The 23953-nt window shown below is 47.6% G+C and overlaps 1 protein-coding gene across 1 annotated transcript; it reads left to right on the forward strand.

The window, feature by feature from the left end:
- Positions 1-3095: 3095 nt before the first annotated feature.
- Positions 3096-23081, forward strand: LMAN2 (lectin, mannose binding 2). The gene is made up of 8 exons (XM_032628388.1): positions 3096-3343; positions 3514-3632; positions 16821-16938; positions 17769-17848; positions 17997-18158; positions 18248-18362; positions 21065-21184; positions 22395-23081. Exons 1-8 carry the CDS (start codon positions 3127-3129, stop codon positions 22553-22555), a joined length of 1092 nt encoding a protein of 363 aa, XP_032484279.1. The 5' UTR covers positions 3096-3126; the 3' UTR covers positions 22556-23081.
- Positions 23082-23953: the final 872 nt, after the last annotated feature.

Consider the following 23953-nt stretch of genomic DNA (forward strand, 5'->3'; position numbering starts at 1 on the left):
TTCTCTTCCACAGGAAGTGTCTCTATAGAAACCGAACCACAGAAAGAAGCAAGGTCTAAGAGAGCGAATGCTTCTTCCTACACACATACACACACACACACACACACACACACGTGCGCGTGCGCACGCGCACACACACATTCACACGCACATACACATGCTGCCAATGCACCCTTGGCAGTGCCCCATGCAGGCACCAACACACAGCAGAGGCCTCTGTGTGCCCAACAAGGAGCCCAGCCTGGTCTGGCCAAACCTGGGGAGTTCCAAGGGCACATCTGGGCACACAGAAGTACACATTCACACACCTAGGCAACTTCATACACCCTGCAGGGGCTACCATAGACACGGGGACACGTGTACTGTGAGGTGAGTGTCCACTTGTGTACTTTACTTAGCACATACCTATCCCACACCGGCTGTGTGCTTGGCGTGTGCACACTCAGCACCCCTCCCCCGGCAGTTGTGCACATGCAGTTACTACCTCTGTCCTGAGACATCTCCAGGCTGTCCTTTGCAGGCCTGTTCCTGGGTGTGGACAAACAGATACATTGCATGCATGGTCATGCACACACAGACCCTTCAGGTGTACAGGTTAGAAACACACAGGTTCTCCCTCATCAGGAACACCTGAGCGTTCGGTCATATGTATGCACAGCCCTTCGGACATGTGCATGTGACAGGCACATCTGCCTGTCACATATGAACACAGGCACATATGAACTCAGACACCCCAGTGACATGTGCAACCAAGTATGCACACGCTCACCCACCTGGGCAGGGAACAAATCAGGCGCATCTGTGCCCAAAGACACGTGTGCGTTTATAGTCATTCACATAAAAGTCCCACCTTGGTGTAGTACTGTCGACTGAAGAGGGACACCCTGCTTCCTCAGCCTGGCCCAGTCCTCAGTTGGCCTCTTTCTTACATGTGCATGTACCCACTATGGGACTTGTATTTTACCTAAGTATGCGCTTACTTAGAGCCCTCAAGTCACCCACCACTCCAGTTTGGACCCCTCTTTCTACAAGGATAAGGTGACACCCCTCTTTCATATTCTACCCTCTACTCCACTGCCCCCTTCTAGGGCCATGACCCGAAACCTTCAGAGGTGGAAACTGAGTGATTCTTCACCACAAATTCATGTCCTAGTCCTCCTGGGCACACAGCTAAACTTTAATTTCCCAGGCTCTCTCACAGTCAGGTGTGGCCATGTGCTAACTAGTTCCCGCCAACTGAATGTGAGTGGAGTGATGTGTGCCGAGGCTTTTCAGCCCTTTGTGTCCTCCACATTCTCCCTTCCCCTTTAGCGGACTGGATACAGAAGATGATGAAGCCCTAAGGGCTTGTGGAGCCACAAAAAGGAAGGAGCCTAGGTCTCCACATTAGTGTAAGAAGGCAAGCCATCCATCAACCAGGAACACCAGCCTTGGACTGTTAAGGGAGAGAGAAATCAACTTCTTCTAGCTGTTTTACACATTAGAGTCTATTTGTTATAGCAGTTAGCATTATCCTAGTTAATATACCTCTTCACCCAGTCCTAACTCACTTCTTTCCAGACACCTTGTTCCAGGCCAGACAGACAGAGGGATTCAATAAAGTCAGACTTGGTGTGTGTATTGGGAGTTGCATTTGGGCCTGGAGCATTGCCAATGGTGGTCTTAATAAGGTGCATGACGGTGTCAATATACCTGTGATGGGGGGGTGGCTGTGCCATGGATCAGGGCCTAGCCTCATAGGGGGTTTTAAAGTTTACAAGCTCTCCCCCCTAACATGACCTCTAGACCAAACATTCATTCTTTCACCAATTACTTATTAATCAACTTCTATGTGCCAAGCACTTTTCTAGATGCTGGGGATTAAGTAGTGACTATAGCTGATAAAAATCTAAGCCCTCATGGAGGTCTAGTGGAATGCACATGTCCTTGTTTGCACAGATACAGATAAATCTCTGAAATATACATACATATATATATATCGCTAATTTTAAAAAGATGTCTCAGCACTTAATCCTGAAGAAATTCATTCATTCAACAGGACAACTTCTTAAAGGAGCAGGAAACCAACTGTCCCACCCTGTGATCTATAACAGGGGTCATTAATTCAAGTGTCTAGAAGGGCCAGGCAGGTGCTGTAAATTAGTGGCCAGAGTGGAGACTAGCTTAGAAAAGTAAGGCATTTTTAGCAGGGCAGCCCCATGAGCCTAGTGTGGTTGGGTCTTCCAATTTTTCCTGAGAAGCTGGAAATTTGGATTTTTAATTTGAATTTGTCTCCTGATTTAAAATATCGGTAGTTAAGTCATTTACTGAAATAGCATCAGCAAGAGCTCTATTTGGCTGTGGGCCACCAGTTTACCACCTTTGCTCCACGGCCAGCTTTCCCCGACCTTTCCTGGACGCTTCCTGCTGCGCCAGGCAGACACTACAATCGTTTGGATACGAATGGGCCCCAGCTATCACTGGGACGGGATTCGGGTCTGCTCCTCCTGCTGAAACCCAACTGGGCCTGAGGAACTGGGAATGCTGGACGCCATCAAGTAAAGGAATTCTGTTTCCAAAGGCGTGGAGCCAGAAATGGCTAAAAAGTCTCGCCCTAGTGAGTTCTAGGCGGCGCGGGAGTTGGAATTCTAGTCTCCGCCTTCAATTTAGAACTCACGTCTGCTTGGACTGGGAAAGGTTTCTCCAGGGACGCCACCAGTGGCCAGAGGCCAAGAGAGTTCTAGGTTTCGTCTTCCCAGCCCGCGCGAGCGGCCCATGCAAACTACAAGTTCCAGCATGCCCCACTTCACAGACGACCCTCGCGCTGCCCGCCGACACAAATCATCCCTCTGCTCCCCGTTGGCCCACAAGCCGAAAGTGCTGTTCCATGATTGGTTGCTGCTCTTGTCGCTCATAAGAACCCATTGCTGAGGCTGGCTGACAGGTGCCTCGCAGCCGCCAAGGCACTCGACCAGGATGGGAGGCTGCTCAGCAAATTACAGCCGTCGTCTCCACGGCAGAGAGGCTTTACTTTCGCTGGCAGTTCCCCGGTGACACTAGGGTTGGAGGGCTTCCGGCCGGAGGCTATTAGATGGAACACCCGGAAGGCGGAAGTCCTAAGACGGAAGTGGTCGAGAGGAAGGGAGAATGGCGGCGGCGGCGGCGGCGGAGGCGGCGGCAGGCTGGGTTTGGCGCTGGGGCTGGGGCCGGCGATGCCCGGGGAGGCCTGGGCTTCCCGGCCCCGGCCCTGGCCCCACTACACTTCTACTTTTTCTCCTGTTTCTGGGGCCGGTGGCTGCCGATATAACTGACGGCAACAGTGAACACCTCAAACGGGAGCATTCGCTCATCAAGCCCTACCACGGTGAGGCCTGGGGCGGGAATGAGTTCAGGGTGAGGGCGAGGCTGGATGGGGTTGGGGAAGGGGTGCCCTTTATTCTGGTCAGAGCAGTTCTGTGGGTTCTCTGCCTCTGGCAAAGCGAGTCCTGGCCTGGCCTTTTACGCACCTGTCTGTGCCCGTGTCTCTGCCCACAGGGGTCGGTTCCAGCTCCACGCTCCTCTGGGACTTCCAAGGCAGCACAATGCTCACGAGCCAGTACGTGCGTCTGACCCCTGACGAGCGCAGCAAAGAGGGCTCTATCTGGAACCACCTGGTGAGTGGTTCCCAAGAGGCTAGGCAGAGCATTAAGTAAGCCACTGCAGTCAGCAGCCTAGACCTGAGCTTAGTTTGAAGGCCGCCCTTCCCTCCTCCGCCCCCTTCCCCATCTTGGTCACACCCGTCAGTAATAACAGGTAATGACAATTGAAGTAACCATGTGTAAGGAGCTGTGCTTGACATTTCGTACACTCTTCTTACTTCATTCCTTCAAAAGCCATGTGAAGTAACTGATGTTATCTCTGTTTCACTGACTAAGAAGCTAAGACTCAGAGTTGAGAGTGCCTTCCCCAAAATCACATAGCCAGTAAGTAGTGGGGCTGTCATCTGCCTGAACTGAACCCTCTCATTAGTGGGATAAATGGAACGAGTGGGGTCTTCACTGGGTATTTTTTGTGTGTTAGGCACTGACTTTAACGTGCCTTATCGCACTTAATTCTCAAACAGACTGATGTAGATGGCTATCCTGAGTCTTTGCAGAGCTAACAGACAGCGAATGGCATAAACAACGTTTAAACTCTGATCTGTCTCATTTCCAAGCCCAGCGATTCATTTGCTACACTTGACCCAGCCTGGACAGTGGAGGAACCCCTTAGAAATACTTGCAGACTCAGTCCCCTTCCTTAGTGCTTGGTTGAGGGTCTAGTCATCAGTGGACTCATGGGCAGTTTAGTTTCTGTGACCTTTGCTGCAGAGGTTAGGGAGCCTCAGGTGTCACTGGTGTGTCATATATAAGCAGTGGCCAAGATCAGCTGCTGCACAGACTCCACACCAAGGAAGGTCAGGAAAGGGGTGAGAGGGGAATAATTGGGGGCAGAATGTATTCCTTCCTCAGCCTGCCTGATCCCAACCGTTCCCATGGCCTAAGCTGTTGGCGAGTGTCCTAGTTTTCTTTGTTACCCTGCTCTTTGGTCCCTTCTGGATGACGTCCCCATTTAGTTCTGAGATCCCACACTGTCCTTGTGTTGCCTCATCTGCCTGTTACCTCAGCTCCACCTCTCCTTCCAGCTAGGGGCATTTGGGAATACTTTGTTTAGCTTTCACTCTGATCCTCAGAGCCTGGGGACTCCTGTGAAGGGATAAACATGCATTATGTCTGCACAGTCCGGCCCCTAGTGCCTGACATTTCCAGTCATTTGCTCTGTTAATTTTGTTCCAGCCTCTCTGGCTACCTTCTTGCCTCAGGACCTTTGCACTTGTTCCCTCTGTCTGGGACACTGTCTCCAGTCTCTTCATGCTTGCTTGGTTTCTTCTTATCTGTTAAGTCTCAGCTCGAGTGCCACCCACTCAGAGAGTACTTCATTAACTATTTCCCCCGGAGTCACATTCTGTCACATTTTTCTGTCATATAAATTTTTAAAAAAATTTTATTTTATATTAGAATATAGTTGATTTACAATGTTGTGTTAGTTTTAGGTGTACAGCAAAGTGATTCATTTATACATATATCCATTCTTTTTTCAGATTCTTTTCCCATAGAGGTTATTACAGAATATTAAGTAGAATCCCCTGGGCTATACAGTAGGTCCTTGTTGTTTATTTTATATACAGTAGTGTGTATTTGTTAATCCCAAACTCCTAATTTATCCCTCCCCCACATTTCCCCTTTGGTAACCATAAGTTTGTTTTCAAAGTCTGTGAGTCTGTTTCTGTTTTGTAAATAAGTTCATTTGTATCTTTTTTTTTTTTTTTACATTTCACATAGAAGTGATATCATATGATGTTTGTCTTTCTCTGTCTGACTTCACTTAGTGTGGTAATCTCTAGGTCTATCCATGCTGCTGCAAATGGCATTATTTCATTCTTTTTTATGGCTGAGTAATATTCCATTGTATATATGTACCACATTTTCTTTATCCATGTCAGTGGACATCTAGGTTGCTGCCATGTCTTCACTATTTTAAATAGTGCTTCAGTGAACATTGGGGTGCATGTATCTTTTCAAATTAGAATTTTGTCTGGGTATATGCCCAGTAGTGGGATTGCTGGATCATATGGTAGTTCTATTTTTAGTTTTTTAAGGAACCTGCATACTGTTCTCCATAGTGGTTGTACCAGTTTACATTCCCACCAACAGTGTAGGAGAGTTTCCTTTTCTCCACACCCTCTCCAGCATTTACTGTTTATAGACTTTTTTTTTTAATAGTTATTTATTTGGTTGTGCTGGGTCTTTTAGTTGTGGCATGAGAACCCTTAGTTGCGGCATGCATGTGGGATCTAGTTCCCCTGACCAGTGATTGAATCCAGGCCCCCTGCATTGGGATCATGGAGTCTTAACCACTGCGCCACCAGGGAAGTCCCTGTAGACTTTCTGATGATGGCCATTCTGACTGGTGTGAGGTGATACCTCATTGTAGTTTTTTTTGTTTTTCTTTTTATCCTTAGGTAGCTTTTCATTATATCATCATTCAAAGGAGCATATGATAAGAGAGCAGTGGTATAAAGTGCTAAAGAACATCAGGAGAGAGTTGACTTGTTGACTTCAGGCTGGGGTGAACATGGCTTCACAAAAGAGGTAGCCCATGAGCAGAAGTAGGTTTCTTCTTTCTCGAGAAACCAGAACCCCTTTTGCTTTCTCCCACAAAACATCCATTCAGAATACTATTCTTTGCCAAAAGATCATCTGAGGCCATCAAGGAATTACATAACAAAAATCATGATAGGTTTCCAACTTTCTTCAACATGCAGGGTTATCTGCTCCTTCATGGAAGCTAGAATAGTGGTGGCTGTGGTCTCGGGTTCCATGCCTGGGCCAGTGGAGGCAGCTTCCTGATGGGTCTGTGGTTGCCTCTCCTCCACCAATGAGGCCTGCTCAGGAGCTGGCATTCCTCTTTCCAGGTTAGGCAGCGGCCATTGTCACCCTGGGGATCAGCTCCAGGGGTCGCCTCTGCGGCACCCCAAAAAATTTTAAAGAGTGCCGCAGCCGAGCGGCTGCCTGCCTTTCCTTCTCCCACCCGCTCCCTACCCGGAAGTGGCTCTCCTCACCAACCCCCGCCCCCCCCCGCCCCGGCAGCGGTGGTGGCCCACTTGCCCCTCTACCCTTTCCCGTGGTGCCACCCCAGAGCCCCCTCTACTGCCCAGAGGCCGCTGCCACCCACCTAGCCGCCTGCCTGCCTGCTCAGCCACCCCCTCATTCTAGTGTTGATGTGCACTTCTCTAATAATCAGTGATGTTGAGCAGCTTTTCATGTGCTTCTTGGCCATCTGTATGTCTTCTTTGGAGAATCGTCTATTTAGATCTTCTGCCCATTTTTTGATTGTATTGTTTGTTTTTGATATTGAGCTGCGTGATCTGTTTGTATACTTTGGAGATTAATCCCTTGTCCATTGCTTTGTTTGCAAATGTTTTCTCCCATTCTGTGGATTGTCTTTTTGTTTTGTTTATGGTTTCCTTTGCTGTGCAAAAGCTTTTAAGTTTAATTAGGTCCCATGTATTTTCAGATAACTTTTTCTTTTGGCCTCACTGTGTGGCATGCAGGATGTTAGTTCCCCAACCAGGGATCAAACCCGGGCCTCCTGCAGTGGAAGCGTGGTGTCCCAGCCACTGGACCGCCAGGGAAGTCCCCATGTTTTCTGATAACTTTTAAAAATTATAATGTAGCCTTATATTTTTCAAGGAAGTGAGTTCAGCATAACATTAAAAAAAAATTTTTTTTTTAAATGAGGTACAAATAGTGCTGGAACTGCTAGAAATTGGTTCAGTCCCAAGTAACTTAATTATGGTTGGAGGTAGTTGGTGGTTGGCAGTGTCACAGGCTGAGAGAATTCTGCACTTGCCTTCATCAAGTTTTTCAGTCTGGAATATAATTGTGCTGTCTTTCTTCCCCCGCCTCCTGTTCAGTGGAATCTAAATATTGCAATTTGAGATCCACTCTTTTATTTATTTATTTATTTTTGGTATCTTTATTGGAGTATAATTGCTTTACAATGTTGTTAGTTGCTGCTGTATAAGAAAGTGAATCAGCTATATGTATACATATATCCCCATATCCCCTCCCTCTTGAGCCTCCCTCCCACCCTCCCTATCCCACCCCCTAGGTTGTCACAAAGCACCAAGCTGGTCTCCCTGTGCTGGGCAGCAGCTTTCCACTAGCCATTCATTTTACATTTGGTAGTGTATATATGTCAATGCTACTCTCTCACTTCCTCCCAGCTTCCCCTTCCTGCCCTGTGTCCTCAAGTCCATTCTCTACATCTGTGTGTTTATTCCTGCCCTGCCACTAGGTTCATCAGTACTGTTTTTTTAGATTCCGTATATATGTGTTAGCATACGGTATTTGTTTTTCTCTTTCTGACTTATTTCACTCTGTATGACAGACTCTAGGTCCATCCACCTCATTACAAATGACCCAGTTTCGTTCCTTTTTATGGCTGAGTAATATTCCATTGTATATATGTGTCACATCTTTATCCATTCATCTGTCAATGGACACTTAGATTGCTTCCATGTCCTGGCTATTGTAAATAGTGCTGCAGTGAACATTGGGGTGCATATGTCTTTTTGAATTATGGTTTTCTCTGGGTATATGCCTAGTAGTGGGATTGCTGGGTCATATGGTAATTCTATTTTTAGTTTGTTAAAGAACCTCCATACTGTTCTCCATAGTGGCTGTATAATTTACATTCCCACCAACAGTGCAGGAGGGTTCCCTTTTGAGATCCACTTGAATAAGCCCAAATTGTACATCATTTTTAAAAATTGAACTTGTATTTTCATTTCATTTCCCACACAGAATTTTAACTTAATGCAGTATATTTAATGCTTGAAAATTTTACTGATTAGCCTATCTTGTACCTCTGCAAATAAAATAAGTGTAATAATTTAAGCTTTTAACCTTGTTGGGACCTTGAAATTAAGTTTTAATATTTTCTTTGGGATTATTATAATTATCATTGGTATACAATTGATCAAAAGAGATGCCTTACACAATTACACAATTTTTGAATAATTATTACACAAAGTAAACATTTATTGAAATGCATCTCATCCAGCTGTCATCTCCCCACGCCTGTTTGGATGGATGTCATTGTCAGAATGAGAAGCTTTAGCGTGACTTCTGCTTTTTGTTCTTATCTGTGTGAATGCTGAGAACTTGTGTTTGCTTAAATAGTAGATGGAGATGCAGGGAGTTTTGTTATAGCAGGGTCACTCAATGTTTTGAACTTTTTTGGTTTATAAACCCTAAATCATGTAGTGATCTTTCATCAAAAATTTTAACAATGTATCAGCTGACTGTTAGATTAGCTCTGCCTTGATGTGGATAGACCTAGAGACTGTCATACAGAGTGAAGTAAGTCAGAAAGAGAAAAACAAATATCGTATAATGCTTATATGTGGAATCTAGAAAAATGGTACAGATGAACTTATTTGCAAAGCAGAAATAGAGTCACAGATGTAGAGAACAAACTTATGGGAGATTGGGATTGACATATATGCACTACTATAGACAATATAAAATAGATAACTAATGAGAACCTACTGTATAGCACAGGGAACTCTACTCAGTGGTCTATGGTGACCTAAATGGGAAGGAAATCCAAAAAAGAGTGGATATATGTATACGTATAACTGATTCACTTTGCTATACAGCAGAAACTAACACAACATTGTAAAGCAACTATACTCCAATTTAAAAAAAAAAGGAATTGGTCTGCCTTTCACTTTATTGCAAGTCAAGACACAGAAACTACCTAACTGTAAAATGGTCTGTGACTGCCAATGATTGATTCTGATTTAGTTGGCCTGGGGGAGGGCCAGGGCATTAAGATTTCTGAGCTCCCCATGTGGCTCAGCTGTGCGGCCAGGATGGAAAACCATGGCCATGTCATGTTCTGCCCTCAAAAGCAACTTCTACATCAGTTCTAGCCCGTACCTCATCTGCTTAAAATCCTTCTTTATATTGTCTGTATCACAGTATTCTGTCTGATGATCTGCAGTCTTACCTGCAGCACACAGAGACTTTCTAAGGCCGGGATAGTCTTGGAGGTCTAGGTCTAGGTCTAGGCCTTCTAGGTCCTCAACTTCCATGTGTACTCTTTCCTGAAACTGATCTCCCTGCAAACATGCCAGGGACAGGAGGGGAGGTTTTCGTTTCCCACCTTCCAGTACATCGTTGCCCTTCTCAGAGGCACACCTCCCACCAGCTTGGGGTCTTATTCTCAGTGCATTGTTCCCAGGCATAGAAAACTCCTGGGCACCAAAGAGCCCATTTGAAATCTTAGTTTCTGAGCTGACTTTTGTGTATGCGAGATATGTTTTTAAGTTTTTTCAAATACATGAGGGCTTTTCTAGTTATCTTTATTTTTTAAGTTATTGATATCTAGTTTAATTTCATCGTGGTCAAGGAACAGTTTCTGTGATTTCAATCCTTGGAGGTCTGTTGAGACTTGCAAATGGTCCTTCGAATGATCAGGATTTGGGGGAAACATTCCATGTGTGTTTCTGAAGGATGTGGATTCTTTACTGCTTGAGTGAAATGTGCCATTTAGATCCTTAGGTCATGTTTGCTGATTGGGTTCAAATCTCTATATCTTTCTGACATTTTTGCTTGTTTTTATCAGTTATTAGGAGAGGTGTATTAAAATGCCTGTGTATGGATTTGTCTTTATCTTTGTAGTCTGTCAGTTTCTGCTTTATATATTTTGAGACCAAAATTTTCCTGAAAAATGGAGTCTTTTGTTCTTAAGAAGAGTCCCCTTCTAAACTTTGTTATTGGCAGAGCTGCACAAGCTTGCTTTTGCTTAGTTTTTGCATGCAATATCTTTTTCTATCCTTTTCTTTTTCCCACTTCTTTATGTTTTAGAGTTGTCTCCTGTAAACAGCATAAAATTAGGCTTTTGGGCGGTTATTCATTTATTTTTATTGTGGTAAAATACAATAACATAAAAGTTACCATTTAACCTTTTATTGTTTTTTACTTTTAAATACTTTAATTTTTTAAACCATTGTCTTCAGTATGATACTCAATGGCATTGGGACAGTTTTTTTTTTTTTTTTTTTTGCTGTACGCGGGCCTCTCACTGCTGTGGCCTCTCCCATTGCGGAGCACATGCTCCAGACGCGCAGGCTCAGCGGCCGTGGCTCACGGGCCCAGCCGCTCCACGGCATGTGGGATCCTCCCAGACCGGGGCACGAACCCGTGTCCCCTGCATCGGCAGGCGGACTCTCAACCACTGCGCCACCAGGGAAGCCCGGGACAGTTTTTTTAAACGTAATGGTCACCACAAAGGATGCAAGAATATACAATGGGGAAAAGACAATCTCTTCAGTAAGTGGTGTTGGGAAAGTTAGACAGCTGCAATACAGCTGCAATCAATGAAGTTAGAACACACCCTCACACCATGTACAAAAATAAACTCAAAATGGCTTAAAGACTTAAATATAAGACATGACACCATAAAATTCCTAGAAGAGAACATAGGCAAAACATTCTCTGACATAAATCCTACCAATATTTCCTTAGGTCAGTCTCCCAAGGCAATAGAAATAAAAGCAAAAATAAACAAATGGGACCTGGTCAAACTTATAAGCTTTTGCACAGCAAAGGAAACCATAAACAAAATGAAAAGAAACCTATGGACTGGGAGAAAGTATTTGCAAATGATGCGACCGACAAGGGCTTAATTTCCAAAATATACAAACAGCTCATACAATTCAATAACAAAAAAAAACCCCAACCCAATCAAAAAATGAGCAGAGGGCTTCCCTGGTGGCGCAGTGGTTGAGAGTCCGCCTGCCAATGTAGGGGACGTGGGTTTGTGCCCTGGTCTGGGAAGATCCTACATGCCGCAGAGTGGCTAGGCCCGTGAGCCGTGGCCGCTGAGCCTGCGCGTCCAGAGCCTATGCTCCGCAACGGGAGAGGCCACAACAGTGAGAGGCCTGCGTACCGCAAAAAAAAAAAAAGAGCAGAAAACCTAAGTAGACATTTCTCCAAAGAAGACATACAGATGGCCAATAGGCACATGAAAAGATGCTCATCATCTCTGATTATTAGAGAAATGCAAATCAAAACTGCAATGAGGTACCACCTCACACCGGTCAGAACGGCCATCATTAAAAAGTCTACAAATAATAAATGCTGGAGAGGGTGTGGAGAAAAGGGAACCCTCTTACACTGTTGGTGGGAATGTAAATTGGTGCGGCCAGTATAGAGATTCCTCAAAAAACTAAAAATAGATTTTCCATATGATCTGGCAATCCCATTCCTGGGCATATATCCAGACAAAACTCTAATTTGAAAAGATACATGCACTCCAGTGTTCATTGCAGTACTATTTACAATAGCCAAGACACGGAAACAACCTAAATGTCCATCGACAGATGAATGGATAAGGATGTGGATATAGAATGGAATATTACTCAGCTACAAAAAAGAAGGAAGGGGCTTCCCTGGTGGCGCAGTGGTTGAGAGTCCGCCTGCCGATGCAGGGGACGCGGGTTCGTGCCCCGGTCTGGGAAGATCCCACGTGCCGCGGAGCGGCTGGGCCCGCGAGCCATGGCCGCTGGGCCTGCGCGTCCGGAGCCTGTCCTCCGCAACGGGAGGGGCCACGACAGTGAGAGGCCCGCGTAACGCATAAAAAAAAAAAAAAAAAAAAAAAAAAAAAAAAAAAAAAAAAAAAAAAAGAAGGAAGTAATGCCATTTGCAGCAACATGGATGGACCTAGAGATGATCATACTAAGTGAAGCAAGTCAGACAGAGAAAAACAAATACATCAATTATATGTAGAATCTAAAATATGACACAAATGAACATACTTATGAAACAGAAAGAGACTCACCGATATAGAGAACAGACTTGTGGTTGCCAAGGGGGAAGAGGGTGGGGGAGGGAGGGAAGGATTGGGAGTTTGGGATTAGCAGATGCAAACTATTATATATAGGATGGATAAACGACAAGGTCCTACTGTACAGCACAGGGAACTATATTCAATATCCTATGATAATCCATAATGGAAAATAATATGAAAAAGAATATATATATCTGTATAACTGAGTCACTTTGCTGTACAGCAGAAATTAACATTGTAAATCAATCTTCAGTATTTAAAAAAATGTAAATACTGTAAAAAATGTAAATACTTTGATTACTGTAAATATGTATCTGCATGAAAAAGAAAATAAAATTTCTCAAAAAATTTTTATTGTAACATAGCATGACATAAAAGTTACCATCTTAACCACTTTTCTTTTTATAATTTAGAAAAATCTATTTATCTATTTTTGGCGGCATTGGGTCGTCGTTGCTGCGCACGGCTTTCTCGGCGAGCAGGGGCTACTCTTCATTGTGGTGCGCGGGTTTCTCATTGCCGTGGCTTCTCTTGTTGCGGTGCACAGGCTCTAGGCATGCGGGCTTCAGTAGTTGTAGCGTGCAGACTTCAGTAGTTACAGCTCGTGGGCTTCAGTATTTGTGGCACGCAGTCTCAGTAGTTGTGGCTCGCGGGCTCTAGAGCTCAGGCTCAGTAGTTGTGGTGCACGGGCTTAGTTGCTCCGCAGTATGTGGGATCTTCCTGGACCAGGGCTTGAACCTGTGTCCCCTGCATTGGCAGGCAGATTCTTAACCACTGCACCACCAGGGAAGTCCCTTAACCACTTTCAAGTGTACAGTTTAGTGGCATTAAGTACATTGACCTTGTTGTGCAACCATCACCACCATCTATCTCCAGAACTTTTTCATCATCCCAAGCTGAAACTGTACTCATTAAACACTAACTCCCCATTCCCTGCCTCCCCACAGCCCCTGGTAACCACTATTCTACTTTCTGTTTCTGAATTTGACTCTTCTAGGTACCTCACATACATGGAATCATAGAATATTTGTCTATATCTGGCTTAATTTCACTTAGCATAATATCTGCAAGGTTCATTCGTGTTGTAGCATGTGTTAGTACTTCATTCCTTTTTATGGCTAAATAACATTCCTGTGTGTGTGTGTGTGTGTGTGTGTGTGCACGCGTGCGCGCGCACACACCACATTTTGTTTATCCATTCATCTGTTGGTGGACACTGGGTGGTTTCCACCTTTTGGCTATTGTGAACAGTGTTGCTACATACATGGGTGGACGTAGGTGGCTGTTTTCACTTTTTTTTGGTAAATACCTAGGAAGTGGAATTGCTGGGTCATATGGTAACTCTTTGTTTAACTTTTTGAGGACCACCAAACTGTTTTCCATAGCAACCACACCATTTTACATTCTCACCAGCAGTGCGTCAGGGTTCCAATTTCTCCACATCTTTACAATACTTATTTTCCTTTTTTTTTTTAAATTTATTTATTGTTGGTTGTGTTGGGTCTTCGTTTTTGTGCGAGGGCTTTCTCTAGTTGCGGTGAGCAGGGGCCACTATTCATCGCAGTGCGCGGGCCTCTCACTGTCGCGGCCTTTCTTGTTGTGGAGCACAGGCTCCAGACGTGCAGGCCCAGCAGTTGTGGCTCACGGGCCCAGTTGCCCCGTGGCATGTGGGATCCTCCCAGACCAGGTCTCGAACCTGTGTCCCCTCCATTGGCAGACAGACTCTCAACCACTGCGCCACCAGGGAAGCCCTTTCCAGTTTTTTGATGATAGCCATCCGAATGGGTGTAGAGTGGTATCTTGTGGTTTTGATTTGCATTTCTCTAATGACTAATGATGTTGAGCGTCTTTTCATGTGCTTATTAGCCATTTGTATATATTCTTCTATGAAAAAATGTGTATCCAAGTCCTTTGCCCATTTTTGAATTGGGTTTTTTGTTGAGTTTCAGGAGTTTTCTATATATTCTGGACATTATCTATTATGATTTGGAAATATATTCTCTCAGTCTGTGGATTGTCTTTTCATTCTCTTCATGTTCTTTGACGTATAAAAGGTTTTAATTTTGATGAAGTCCAATCTGATTTTTTTGTTGTCTGTGCTTTGGTGTAATATCTAGAAAATTATTGCTAAATCTGGTGTTGTGAAGATTTTCCCCCGTTGTTTTTTCTAAAGAGTTTTGTAGTTTTAGCTCTTAAGTCTTTGATCTGTTATTTATTTTTAAAATTAAACTTTTTATTTTGAGATAATTATAGATTCACATGCAGTTTTAAGAAAAAATACAGAGATTAAGAGGTGCAGACTTCCAGTTATAAAATAAATAAGTCATGGGGATGTAATGTACCGCATAGGGAATGTGGTCAATAATATTACAGTAACTTTCTATGGTGACAGATAGTTACTAGGCTTATTGTGGTGATCAATTCGTAATGTATATAAATATCAATCCCTGGGTGGTGCACCTGAAACTAATATTGTATATGAACTGTACTTCATTAAAAAAAAAAAAAGAAGAAAAAATAATACAGGGAGGTCATGTGTACCCTTACCAGCATTTAGTCTATCTACATTTAGTAAAATTACTGATACGTTTATTTGGGTTTAATCTGCCATCTTACTATTCACTTTCTGTTTGTACTGACTGTTCTCTGTTCATTCTTCTCTCGGGTCTTGGCTTCTTTTGGGTTGGCTAATTTTTATTACACTTTTACTCTTCTATTAGGTTGAAAGTTCTGTGCTTATTTCCCAATATTTTAATGGTTTCTCTGGAGTTTAAAGCACACATAATGTTTTACCAAAGTCTAATGATAACGCGTACTTCTAACTCCTTCCAGGACAATGCAAGGCTTTTAGAGCACTTTAACTCTTTTTACCCCGTTGTTATTAATCTTTCTGTTTTAAATCACACAAAGCATTATTGTTTTATGCAGTCAAATATTTATTTAGATTTTTAGTCTCACATCGACTTTAGTCATTGTTCTTCATTCCTTCGTGAATCTCTGTCTTTACGTCTGGATCCGGATCACTTTTCTTCTCCCTGAAGAATGAAAGATAACTTTTTTCTTTTTTTTAATGAATTTATTTCTGGCTGCATTGGGTCTTTGTTGCTGTGTGCGGGCTTTCTTTAGTTACGGCAAGCGGGGGCTACTCTTTGTTGCAGTGCGCAGGCTTCTCATTGCGGTGGCTTCTCTTGTTGCGGAGCACGGGCTAGGTGCGTGGGCTTCAGTAGTTGTGGCTCACAGGCTCAGTGGTTGTGGCTTGTGGGCTCTAGAGCACAGGCTCAGTAGTTGTGGCGCACAGGCTTAGTTGCTCCGTGACACGTGGGATCTTCCCGGACCAGGGCTTGAACCCATGTCCCCTGCATTGGCAGGCGGATTCTTAACCACTGCGCCACCAGGGAAGCCCCTGTGTTTGCAAGATTTTTTTTTTGCTGAAATGTGAGGCTTGGGTGAGTCTGTTTAGTCTAATTTCAGGGATTGTGAGGACTCATAGCTGAGCTACAATCCCTGGGAGGCCTTTCTCATTCATTACTTTTCAGTTGCAGTTTTTGTCGTCTCAGTCCAAAGCAAGACTGGTTCACCAGGCCTTCCATCCCCTCAGCAGGTCTTGGACTTAGATTCCGTGCCCATATGTCCTTGAGACCTGGTTCTTATCACCTCACTGTTGCCCCCTCCAGAATCTTCAGGGTCTCCCAGGGCCAATGAACTGTCAAGAACTGGGAGGGCTGACTTCACACTGTGTCAGGCTGTAGTGCAGGTGCCTGCAAACCCTTTGTTCTCAGGGGCCAGGTCTCCTCACCTGGGCTCCTGGTGCCCAGGCCCAGAACAGTGAATCTGGTAAATCAGTGATGCACAAGCCAGATCACCCACAATGGGACATAGGGTTTTTATTTTTCATTTGAGTTTTTTCTAATTACAGAAGTAATATGTTCAATACAGAAGATTCAGACATAGAAAGTAGACATTCCCCTCCCAGAGTTATCTTTCATTAATGTTGGTTCATATTTCTTTCAGTTCCTTCTTTCTCTACACATATGCTAATTTCTTCCTTTTTCAAAAATGAGCACATAGTGCTGATACTGTTTTGCAACTTATCTTTCCTCTCTTAGTATCTTTAATATCTTGATCTTGAACTGTAAGTGCTTATGGAACTCCCTCATTCTGTTAAAAAGCTGCCTCAGCAGCCTTGGGATACTCTGTGACCTCCAACTCCCGACCTGGGAGGCCCAGCAGCCCCTTTCTCCCTGCTGAGAATGCTGGGGGGTCTGTTGGTCAGTGACACTCATGACCCTGCTGCCTGGCCCTGTTCTGAGTGTCATCTCAGTGCAGGGTCTGTGCCGGGTCACCTCCATCTGGCAGACAAGCTGGGGAGCTCTGAACAGCCCTCTCTGCTCTCCCTCTAGCCTTGCTTCCTCAAGGACTGGGAGATGCACGTTCACTTCAAAGTCCATGGCGCAGGGAAGAAGAATTTCCATGGTGATGGCATTGCCTTGTGGTATACCCGGGACCGCCTGGTGCCAGGTAGGGTGGTGCTTGCACAGGTGGGACCTGTGCATCTGTGGCCAAGGATCCTCCACTCTGCCCCCCTTGTTAGGGCGCTGCTGCTCCTCTTTGAGGAAACCTGGGACCTGGGGGCAACTGAAGGGAGCGTTCTTTTAGAAGATGACCCTGTGGCTCAACTCTGTGCCCCATTGTGGCCTGGTGTTCTACACCAGCTAAGAATGGTTTTACCATTCTACCATTTTATTTTATTTTGTTTTATTTTATTTATTTAGGTTGTGCCGGGTCTTAGTTGCAGCACGGGGGATCTTTAGTTGCAGTATGTGGACTTCTTAGTTGTGGCATGCATGCAGGTTCTAGTTCCCCAACCAGGGATCGAACCTGGGCCCCCTGCATTGAGAGCACGGAGTCTTACCCACTGGACCACCAGGGAAGTCCCTGTACCATTTTAAAAAGGGTAAAACAAGGAAGACTGTGTGACAGAGACCATCTGTGGCCCACAAAGCCTAAAATGTTTGCTGTCTGGCCTTGGACAGAAGGGTTAAGGGATGGTTCTTACTGCAATGGCCACCTGTTTTTCACAGGTTGGGTATCCCCTTGTCACCTGACACCTCAGAGCACATAGGCAGGTGCTGTTCCTTCACGGTTCAGGCTTCAAACTTGAGTCCTCTCTGCCACACCCCTGAGACCACCCTCCAGTCCCCCACCCCACCCCCACTTAAAGATCCCTTCTCTTTCCTGGGAGAATGACCACAGATTAACCCACCCATGCTGGCATTACTTTGTCCTTCAGGTATCCATGGGACAACTCCAGTTTCTCCCGTTACAGGAGCATCTCCTTCTAATTCCAGGGCCTGTGTTTGGAAGCAAAGACAACTTCCATGGCTTAGCCATCTTCCTGGACACGTATCCCAATGATGAGACCACAGAGGTAGGCCCCTGCTCTCCTGCAGAGCAGAACGGGACTTCTCCCTGGTCCCTGCATGAGAGGAGCCTCCAGGGATCAGGGTGGTGGGTGCCCTATGGCCTCCCACGGGCTGGGCTGGCCTGGCCTCAGAGTAACCCGTGTCTTGTTTCAGCGTGTGTTTCCGTACATCTCCGTGATGGTGAACAATGGCTCCCTGTCCTACGACCACAGCAAGGATGGCCGCTGGACCGAGCTGGCAGGCTGCACGGCTGACTTCCGCAACCGTGATCACGACACCTTCCTGGCTGTGCGCTACTCTCGGGGTCGCCTGACGGTGAGCGGGCGGGAGGGGCGGCTCTGGGGGGGCTTGGGAAGGTGGGTAGGCCGGCCCCAGGCTGCCCTTGACCTGCTGGTCGGCCGCAGGTGATGACTGACCTGGAGGACAAGAACGAGTGGAAGAACTGCATTGACATCACGGGCGTGCGCCTGCCCACTGGCTACTACTTTGGAGCCTCAGCCGGCACCGGCGACCTGTCTGGTGAGTGTGTGGGCTGAGCGAGGTGTGAAGTCTCAGTCTGACCTTCCCTGGTATTTTGGGAGCTTGTGACACAGCCAGTCCCTTTCCTTCTGACCTTCCTTCATTTGATTCCACGCTTGCCTGGTTTTCTTCCTCCTCTTCCCATATCCATGAGCAGTCCCTCAGCCGCCATCTCTCTCTGTCCTCTAGGGGCTGGGGTGCTTTGAATCTGGATGCAGTGGACCCCCAGATTTCCATCTCCAGACCTGTGTCACCAGCATCCCGCTCAGCATCTCCGCCTGGTGCCAAGCAGGCCTCTTAGCCTTCACACACCCACAGCCAGAGATAGAAACGAACCTCTGTCCTTGTAGTTGCTCAGGTCAAAACACCTTGGTATCATTCTGGTCCCTGCATTTTCTCTCACACGCCACCTCTCATCCGTTGGCTGGTCCTGCTGGCTTTGTCTTCTCCCTGCCTCAGACCACTTTTCTCTCTTCCTTTACTGCTGGCAGGTTCCGGGCCACCATCCTCCCTCACTTGGACAACCACAGGAGCTTCCCGAGGGTCCCTCCTCCCACGCCAGCCCCAACGGTTTCTCCCAGCACAGCAGCAGAGCTGCTCCTCCCACCTCCCTCCCAGCGGCACACTGCCAAGCCTGTGTGCCGCCTTCCCACCCCCTTCCCTCTGGCTTATCCTCCCTGCTCCCTGGTGACACTGCCCCGGCCGCTCTTCAGACCCACCCCTGCCCTCCTGCCTTGGGCCTTTGTGCTTGCATCTCTCCCTTGGCTTCTCCAGGTCTCGCCCAGATGTCACTTCCTCAGTGGGACTGTCCCTGATTCCCTCATTTAAAGTCGCATACACACATCTCAGTCCCCTGCACACTTCCCATCACCTTTCCTAGCATTATTTTTCTTCATAGCACTTAACCATCCTGGAATCTGCCATGTAATTTATTTCATTATCTGTGTCCCCCTCACTGAATTGTAAGCTCCATAGAGTCAGGGCTCTGTCTTGTTTGGCCCACGGTGCGTGCTGTAAGCATTGGGATGCTGCCTGCCTACACAGGCCTCTTGGGGCCACCAGGCCTGGGTGGCACTTGATGGTGGCCTTTGGCCTTGGTCCTTAGTCCCTTCTCAAGGCCCTTGGGAGGCACCAAGCCTGGGGCTGGCTCCTGCCTACCAGAGCTAGGAAGCAGTGTGGAGAACCAGTCAGAGGCTTGTTTATTGTCAGGATAGATGTTTCCAGGGCCTGTGAGCCAGCACCGTTCAGGAGCCTGCCCTTCACCATGCAAATATCTGGGTCCACCCTGTCCCAGTGTCTATTTTGCCGGGCGGCGGGGGGCGGGGTTTGTTTTAAAGTTTTTAATGTGGAAATTCCACTAAATACCCATAAGAGGGGAGGTGGTCTAATAAGCCCCTTGTTGCTGTTAACCAGCTTCAGTAATTACCAGCTCATGGCCCGCCTTGTTCCATCTGTGGATTCACTACAGCCCTCCTCTGGGTTACTTGGAATTCCATCTGACAGTGTTTCAGCAGGTGTCGTGAGAAGGTTCTGGGAACACAGCTAGATCTGTGGCAGGTGGATATTCTCTAAGGCTGTTTAGAGAGGCCCCGGGAAGGGCAATGGAGGGAGCCATGCACACAGTAGTGTCCGACCATTAGTTGGAGGGTTGTGCACGCCAGCCTCCTGTCAGGCATCGCATGCATAAAGGCACGTGGTGTGTTCTTAGGTAGGTAGTGGTCTCTTTCCCATTTTATACACCTGGGACCATTGGGCATTTGGGAGTTGAAGGGATCTTGTCAAGTTCATGCACCCAGGGTACGGCAGAGCTCAGATGGGACCTACCTGATGCCTGACTCCAGAGTCCATGCTTGTCCCTGGGCTTCCAGGGGCTGTGCATACTGGTGTCAGGTATGGCTGGGCTCTGCCCAATCCGGCCACGGGGGTCCTTGCTCTTTAGGCTCTCCCTTTTCTGGACCTTTCCTCAGATTCTAGTCAGTTAGCTGAGCTGATAGCTGGAGTCAGGTCCTTGACCGGGACCCTTGTCTTGGTTCGGAGCCTCAACCTCCCCATCTCAAAAATGGGTTGATCAGTTATTGTCAGTGTCATTTAGAGGTTCTCTCCTGCCCATACTAGTTGCACCCAGGCCTTTCTCAAGTCTCCTCAGGTACAGTCGCTTGACTGTGTGTCTGGCCGAGCTTTCAGCTGGCTGCCAAGTCGTTTGTCCGCATTCTGTATTTGGGTCTCTGTGACAGGAATGTCTGGGGGCTGCCTGCCCTTGGGAGGATCAGGCTTCTCAACCAGTCATAGAACAATGTGTGGGTCCTTATCTGGTTCTGTTTTCAAAGACATACTATCTGCAAGCAATACGCCTGTGCCTTGTCTGTACTTCCTCATTTATATGCCTTGATAACCATGCAAGATGGAGATTACCACCTGCATTTACAAATGAGGAAACTGAGCCTCACAGAGGACAGCAGAGCCAGGATTAGACCCAATGATTTTGATTGTAAAACTCCTACTTTTTCCTGTCCGCTCTGCCTCCTTCCAGGTTTCTTGTTGCTGAGTTCTGGAGGTGTTCCAGCCCCTGGAATGCTGCCTGCTGGGGGCTGCTGGGTTCTCCCCAGGGAACCTGGCCACTTTATGTGGTGGTGGGGGTGGTCGTTGGGCCACGTGCGCCGAAGCGTCTTCAGGCCCCTTAGAAGCTAACTCTCATCCTGCAGACAATCATGACATCATCTCCATGAAGCTGTTCCAGCTGATGGTGGAGCACACGCCTGACGAGGAGAACATTGACTGGACCAAGATCGAGCCCAGCGTCAACTTGCTCAAGTCGCCCAAAGGTATGCACTTGCAGCCCATCCCGGTGGGGCCTGGGCCGGCTCGGGCAAGTGCCCGGGGTCCATCTGCCCTTCCCTGGTCCAACCAGGCCCTTGGATCAGCAAATAGTGCTCATGAGCAGGTGTGTGGGCACCTGGTGTCTGCATCCTCCTGCACTCAGTGCTGGGATAACGGCCAGTGAAGCCAGAGGGGCTGTTTGTTGGTGTGGGTGGTGCGTCGGGCACTCTGATACCTCAGTGCGCGGCCTCAGTGAACGGCGTGGAAGTAGGTCCTGTGACTGCTGGGAGAGCTGATCCTCAGGTTTCCTCAGCTAGAAAGAGGTAAAAAGGCAAGATGTGAACTTGAGTTTTGGCAAAACCCCAAGCCTGAGTTCTTCCCAGAGTACTAGTCAGCCACCACTTCGTCCTCATGGAGCAAGGGTTCTCATGCGGGAAGTGAGGCCCCTGTGTGTGTGTGTGGCGAAATCTATCCCAGGAGCCCCAAAGTTGTGCATGTGGGCCCAGCGGGTGATAGAGCACCAGTGGAACCCAACATTTTATGTGACATCTCACTTTTCTAAGATTCAAGTTGCTTTTAAATGTTTTGGGGGCCAAGCAAATCCTGCCATAGACCAGTTTTGCGACCTTTGGTTGAAGGCTTTCTGCTGCCGAGGGTTTTCGGACACATCATCTGCTCTAGCCCACCCAGCAACCCCATGCAGCTGGCCAAGCAGGGGTTAACTCGTTTTCAGTTGGGTGGACCCATTGGGGTAGAGGGTCAAAGCAGAAGGATGGGGGTTGGGGGTTGGGGCCCTGGGAGAAACCGAACGCATCCAGATGTGACTGAGGGCAGCCTGTGGCCAGGGCTGTGTTTCTTCAGATGGGGACCTCAGACCACTGCATTGGGCTGGGAGTGGGCTTGTGAAAGCAGGTCCTGGGCCTGCCTCAGGCAGACTCAGGCTGTCAAGGAGACCCCAGGAGTCCAGTGTTCACCAGTTCCTTGTAGCAGAAAGCACCTCAGCCTGGATCCCTGGGAGCCTTGATCCCGGGAACCTTGGTCCCAGTGAGGTTGGACAGTCTCTTGTGCATGCCCCTGCCCCTCACTGGTGCGGTGTGAGCAGGCCACAGCTGACGCCTCTAGGGTGGGTGTGGGGGCCTAAATGGGCTGTTGCCCTGCTCCCCCATCTCCTGGGAGCCCGTCCGGCCTCTCATTCCCCCCTCTCTCCTCCCTCAGACAACGTGGACGACCCGACGGGGAACTTCCGCAGCGGGCCCCTGACGGGGTGGCGGGTATTCCTGCTGCTGCTCTGCGCCCTCCTGGGCATCATCGTGTGTGCCGTGGTGGGGGCCGTGGTGTTTCAGAAGAGGCAGGAGCGGAACAAGCGTTTCTACTGAGCAGCGGGCGCTCGGCTTGGGGAAGGGCCCTGGCGCTAATGTGAACTTTTTTTTTTAACTAGGATTATAAAAGAAAAATAAGATGACCTTATTTCTTAACCATTTCAAAGAAATAATTAAAGAAGTATTTTCGTACATTTTGCTTCTTGCCCAGTGGGGACAGGCTTCAGGGCTGGGGAAAAGGGTTTGACATCCCCACAGCTGGGTGCAGAGGCCCTTGCCCTATGCCAGCCTCTCAGGAGCAGGGGGTCTGTGCCTGGTGCTGGGTCGAGACCCCCGCAGGTGGCTGTTGAACACTGGAGGCCCCCAGACCACACTGGGGTGGGCACCTGAGGACATGAGCAGTGATCTTGTTCTGTGCTGTGTGGTGTGTGTGACAGAAGAGGAGGCCACCCGGGGAGCCTGGGCCTTCCTGTTCACCCTCTGAGCTTCTTTCCAAGGCAGACCCTTGGGGGAGGCTGGAGGAGCAGTTTGGTGGGGCCCATAGTGTGACGGTTTGCTAAATAAAGTGAAATAACCAACCTCAGCTGTGTGGCTGTCCTAAGAGACTTGCTTTTCTTTTCTTCAAATGACATCCAGCTGGCCACGCTTTACAGCTCCTAGCCTCATCCCCTCGGGCCTGCGGCACAGCCCCAGGAGGCAGGTGCTGTGGTCCCCATTTCCCAGGTAGGGAATCACAGCTCTTGCAGGTCAAGCAAAACGTGCCCAGTGTCACACAGCTGGTGGCGTCATGGGCGCGGGGCCTGCGCCATCTCCATGTTCCCTGGGCCTCTGTGTGAAAGGATCCGGTGAGGTGAAGATGTGGTTCCCATGTGGTGGGTGCGACCTCCACCCAGGGGAACTCTAGGGGGCTCTGGATGATCTGGAAGGGATTGTGGGTGCAGGAGGGCAGGTTGGGGTCAGCAGTGGTGTTCCCACTGGTGCCATGAAGGGTCAAAGGCGGTTCAGGGAGTGAAGAAAGCCCACAGTGGAAAGTGCCATGTGTGGCAGCCTCTGAGGCTCTCACCGCGGTGCAGCTGACTGCTGCGTCCAGTCCTCCCCTGACCCCCTGCCCGCCATGGGACAGGGCCTCCATCCAGTCCAGCGTCTTCCCACTCACAGTTAAACAACATTTCAGCCATCACTAACTTCTTGATCATGTTCCTTCTCCACAAAAAGAGTCATGGGATGGCCAATAAATTGAGAGTTTCTATTTTTTTTGGCTGTGCCCCGAGGCATGTAGGCATGTAGGATCTTAGTTCCCTGACCAGGGATCGAACCTGTGCCCCCTACAGTGGACATGTGAAGTCTTAACCACTGGACCACCAGGGAAGTCCCTGAGAGTGTTTCTTCACGATCTCCTTTATTCTTCTTTCCTCCAAGGACTTGGTTTGGTCTTCTTTCAGATACAGAATAATC

The sequence above is a fragment of the Phocoena sinus genome, chromosome 3 (genome assembly GCF_008692025.1).
Source record: "Phocoena sinus isolate mPhoSin1 chromosome 3, mPhoSin1.pri, whole genome shotgun sequence".
NCBI lineage: Eukaryota > Metazoa > Chordata > Mammalia > Artiodactyla > Phocoenidae > Phocoena > Phocoena sinus.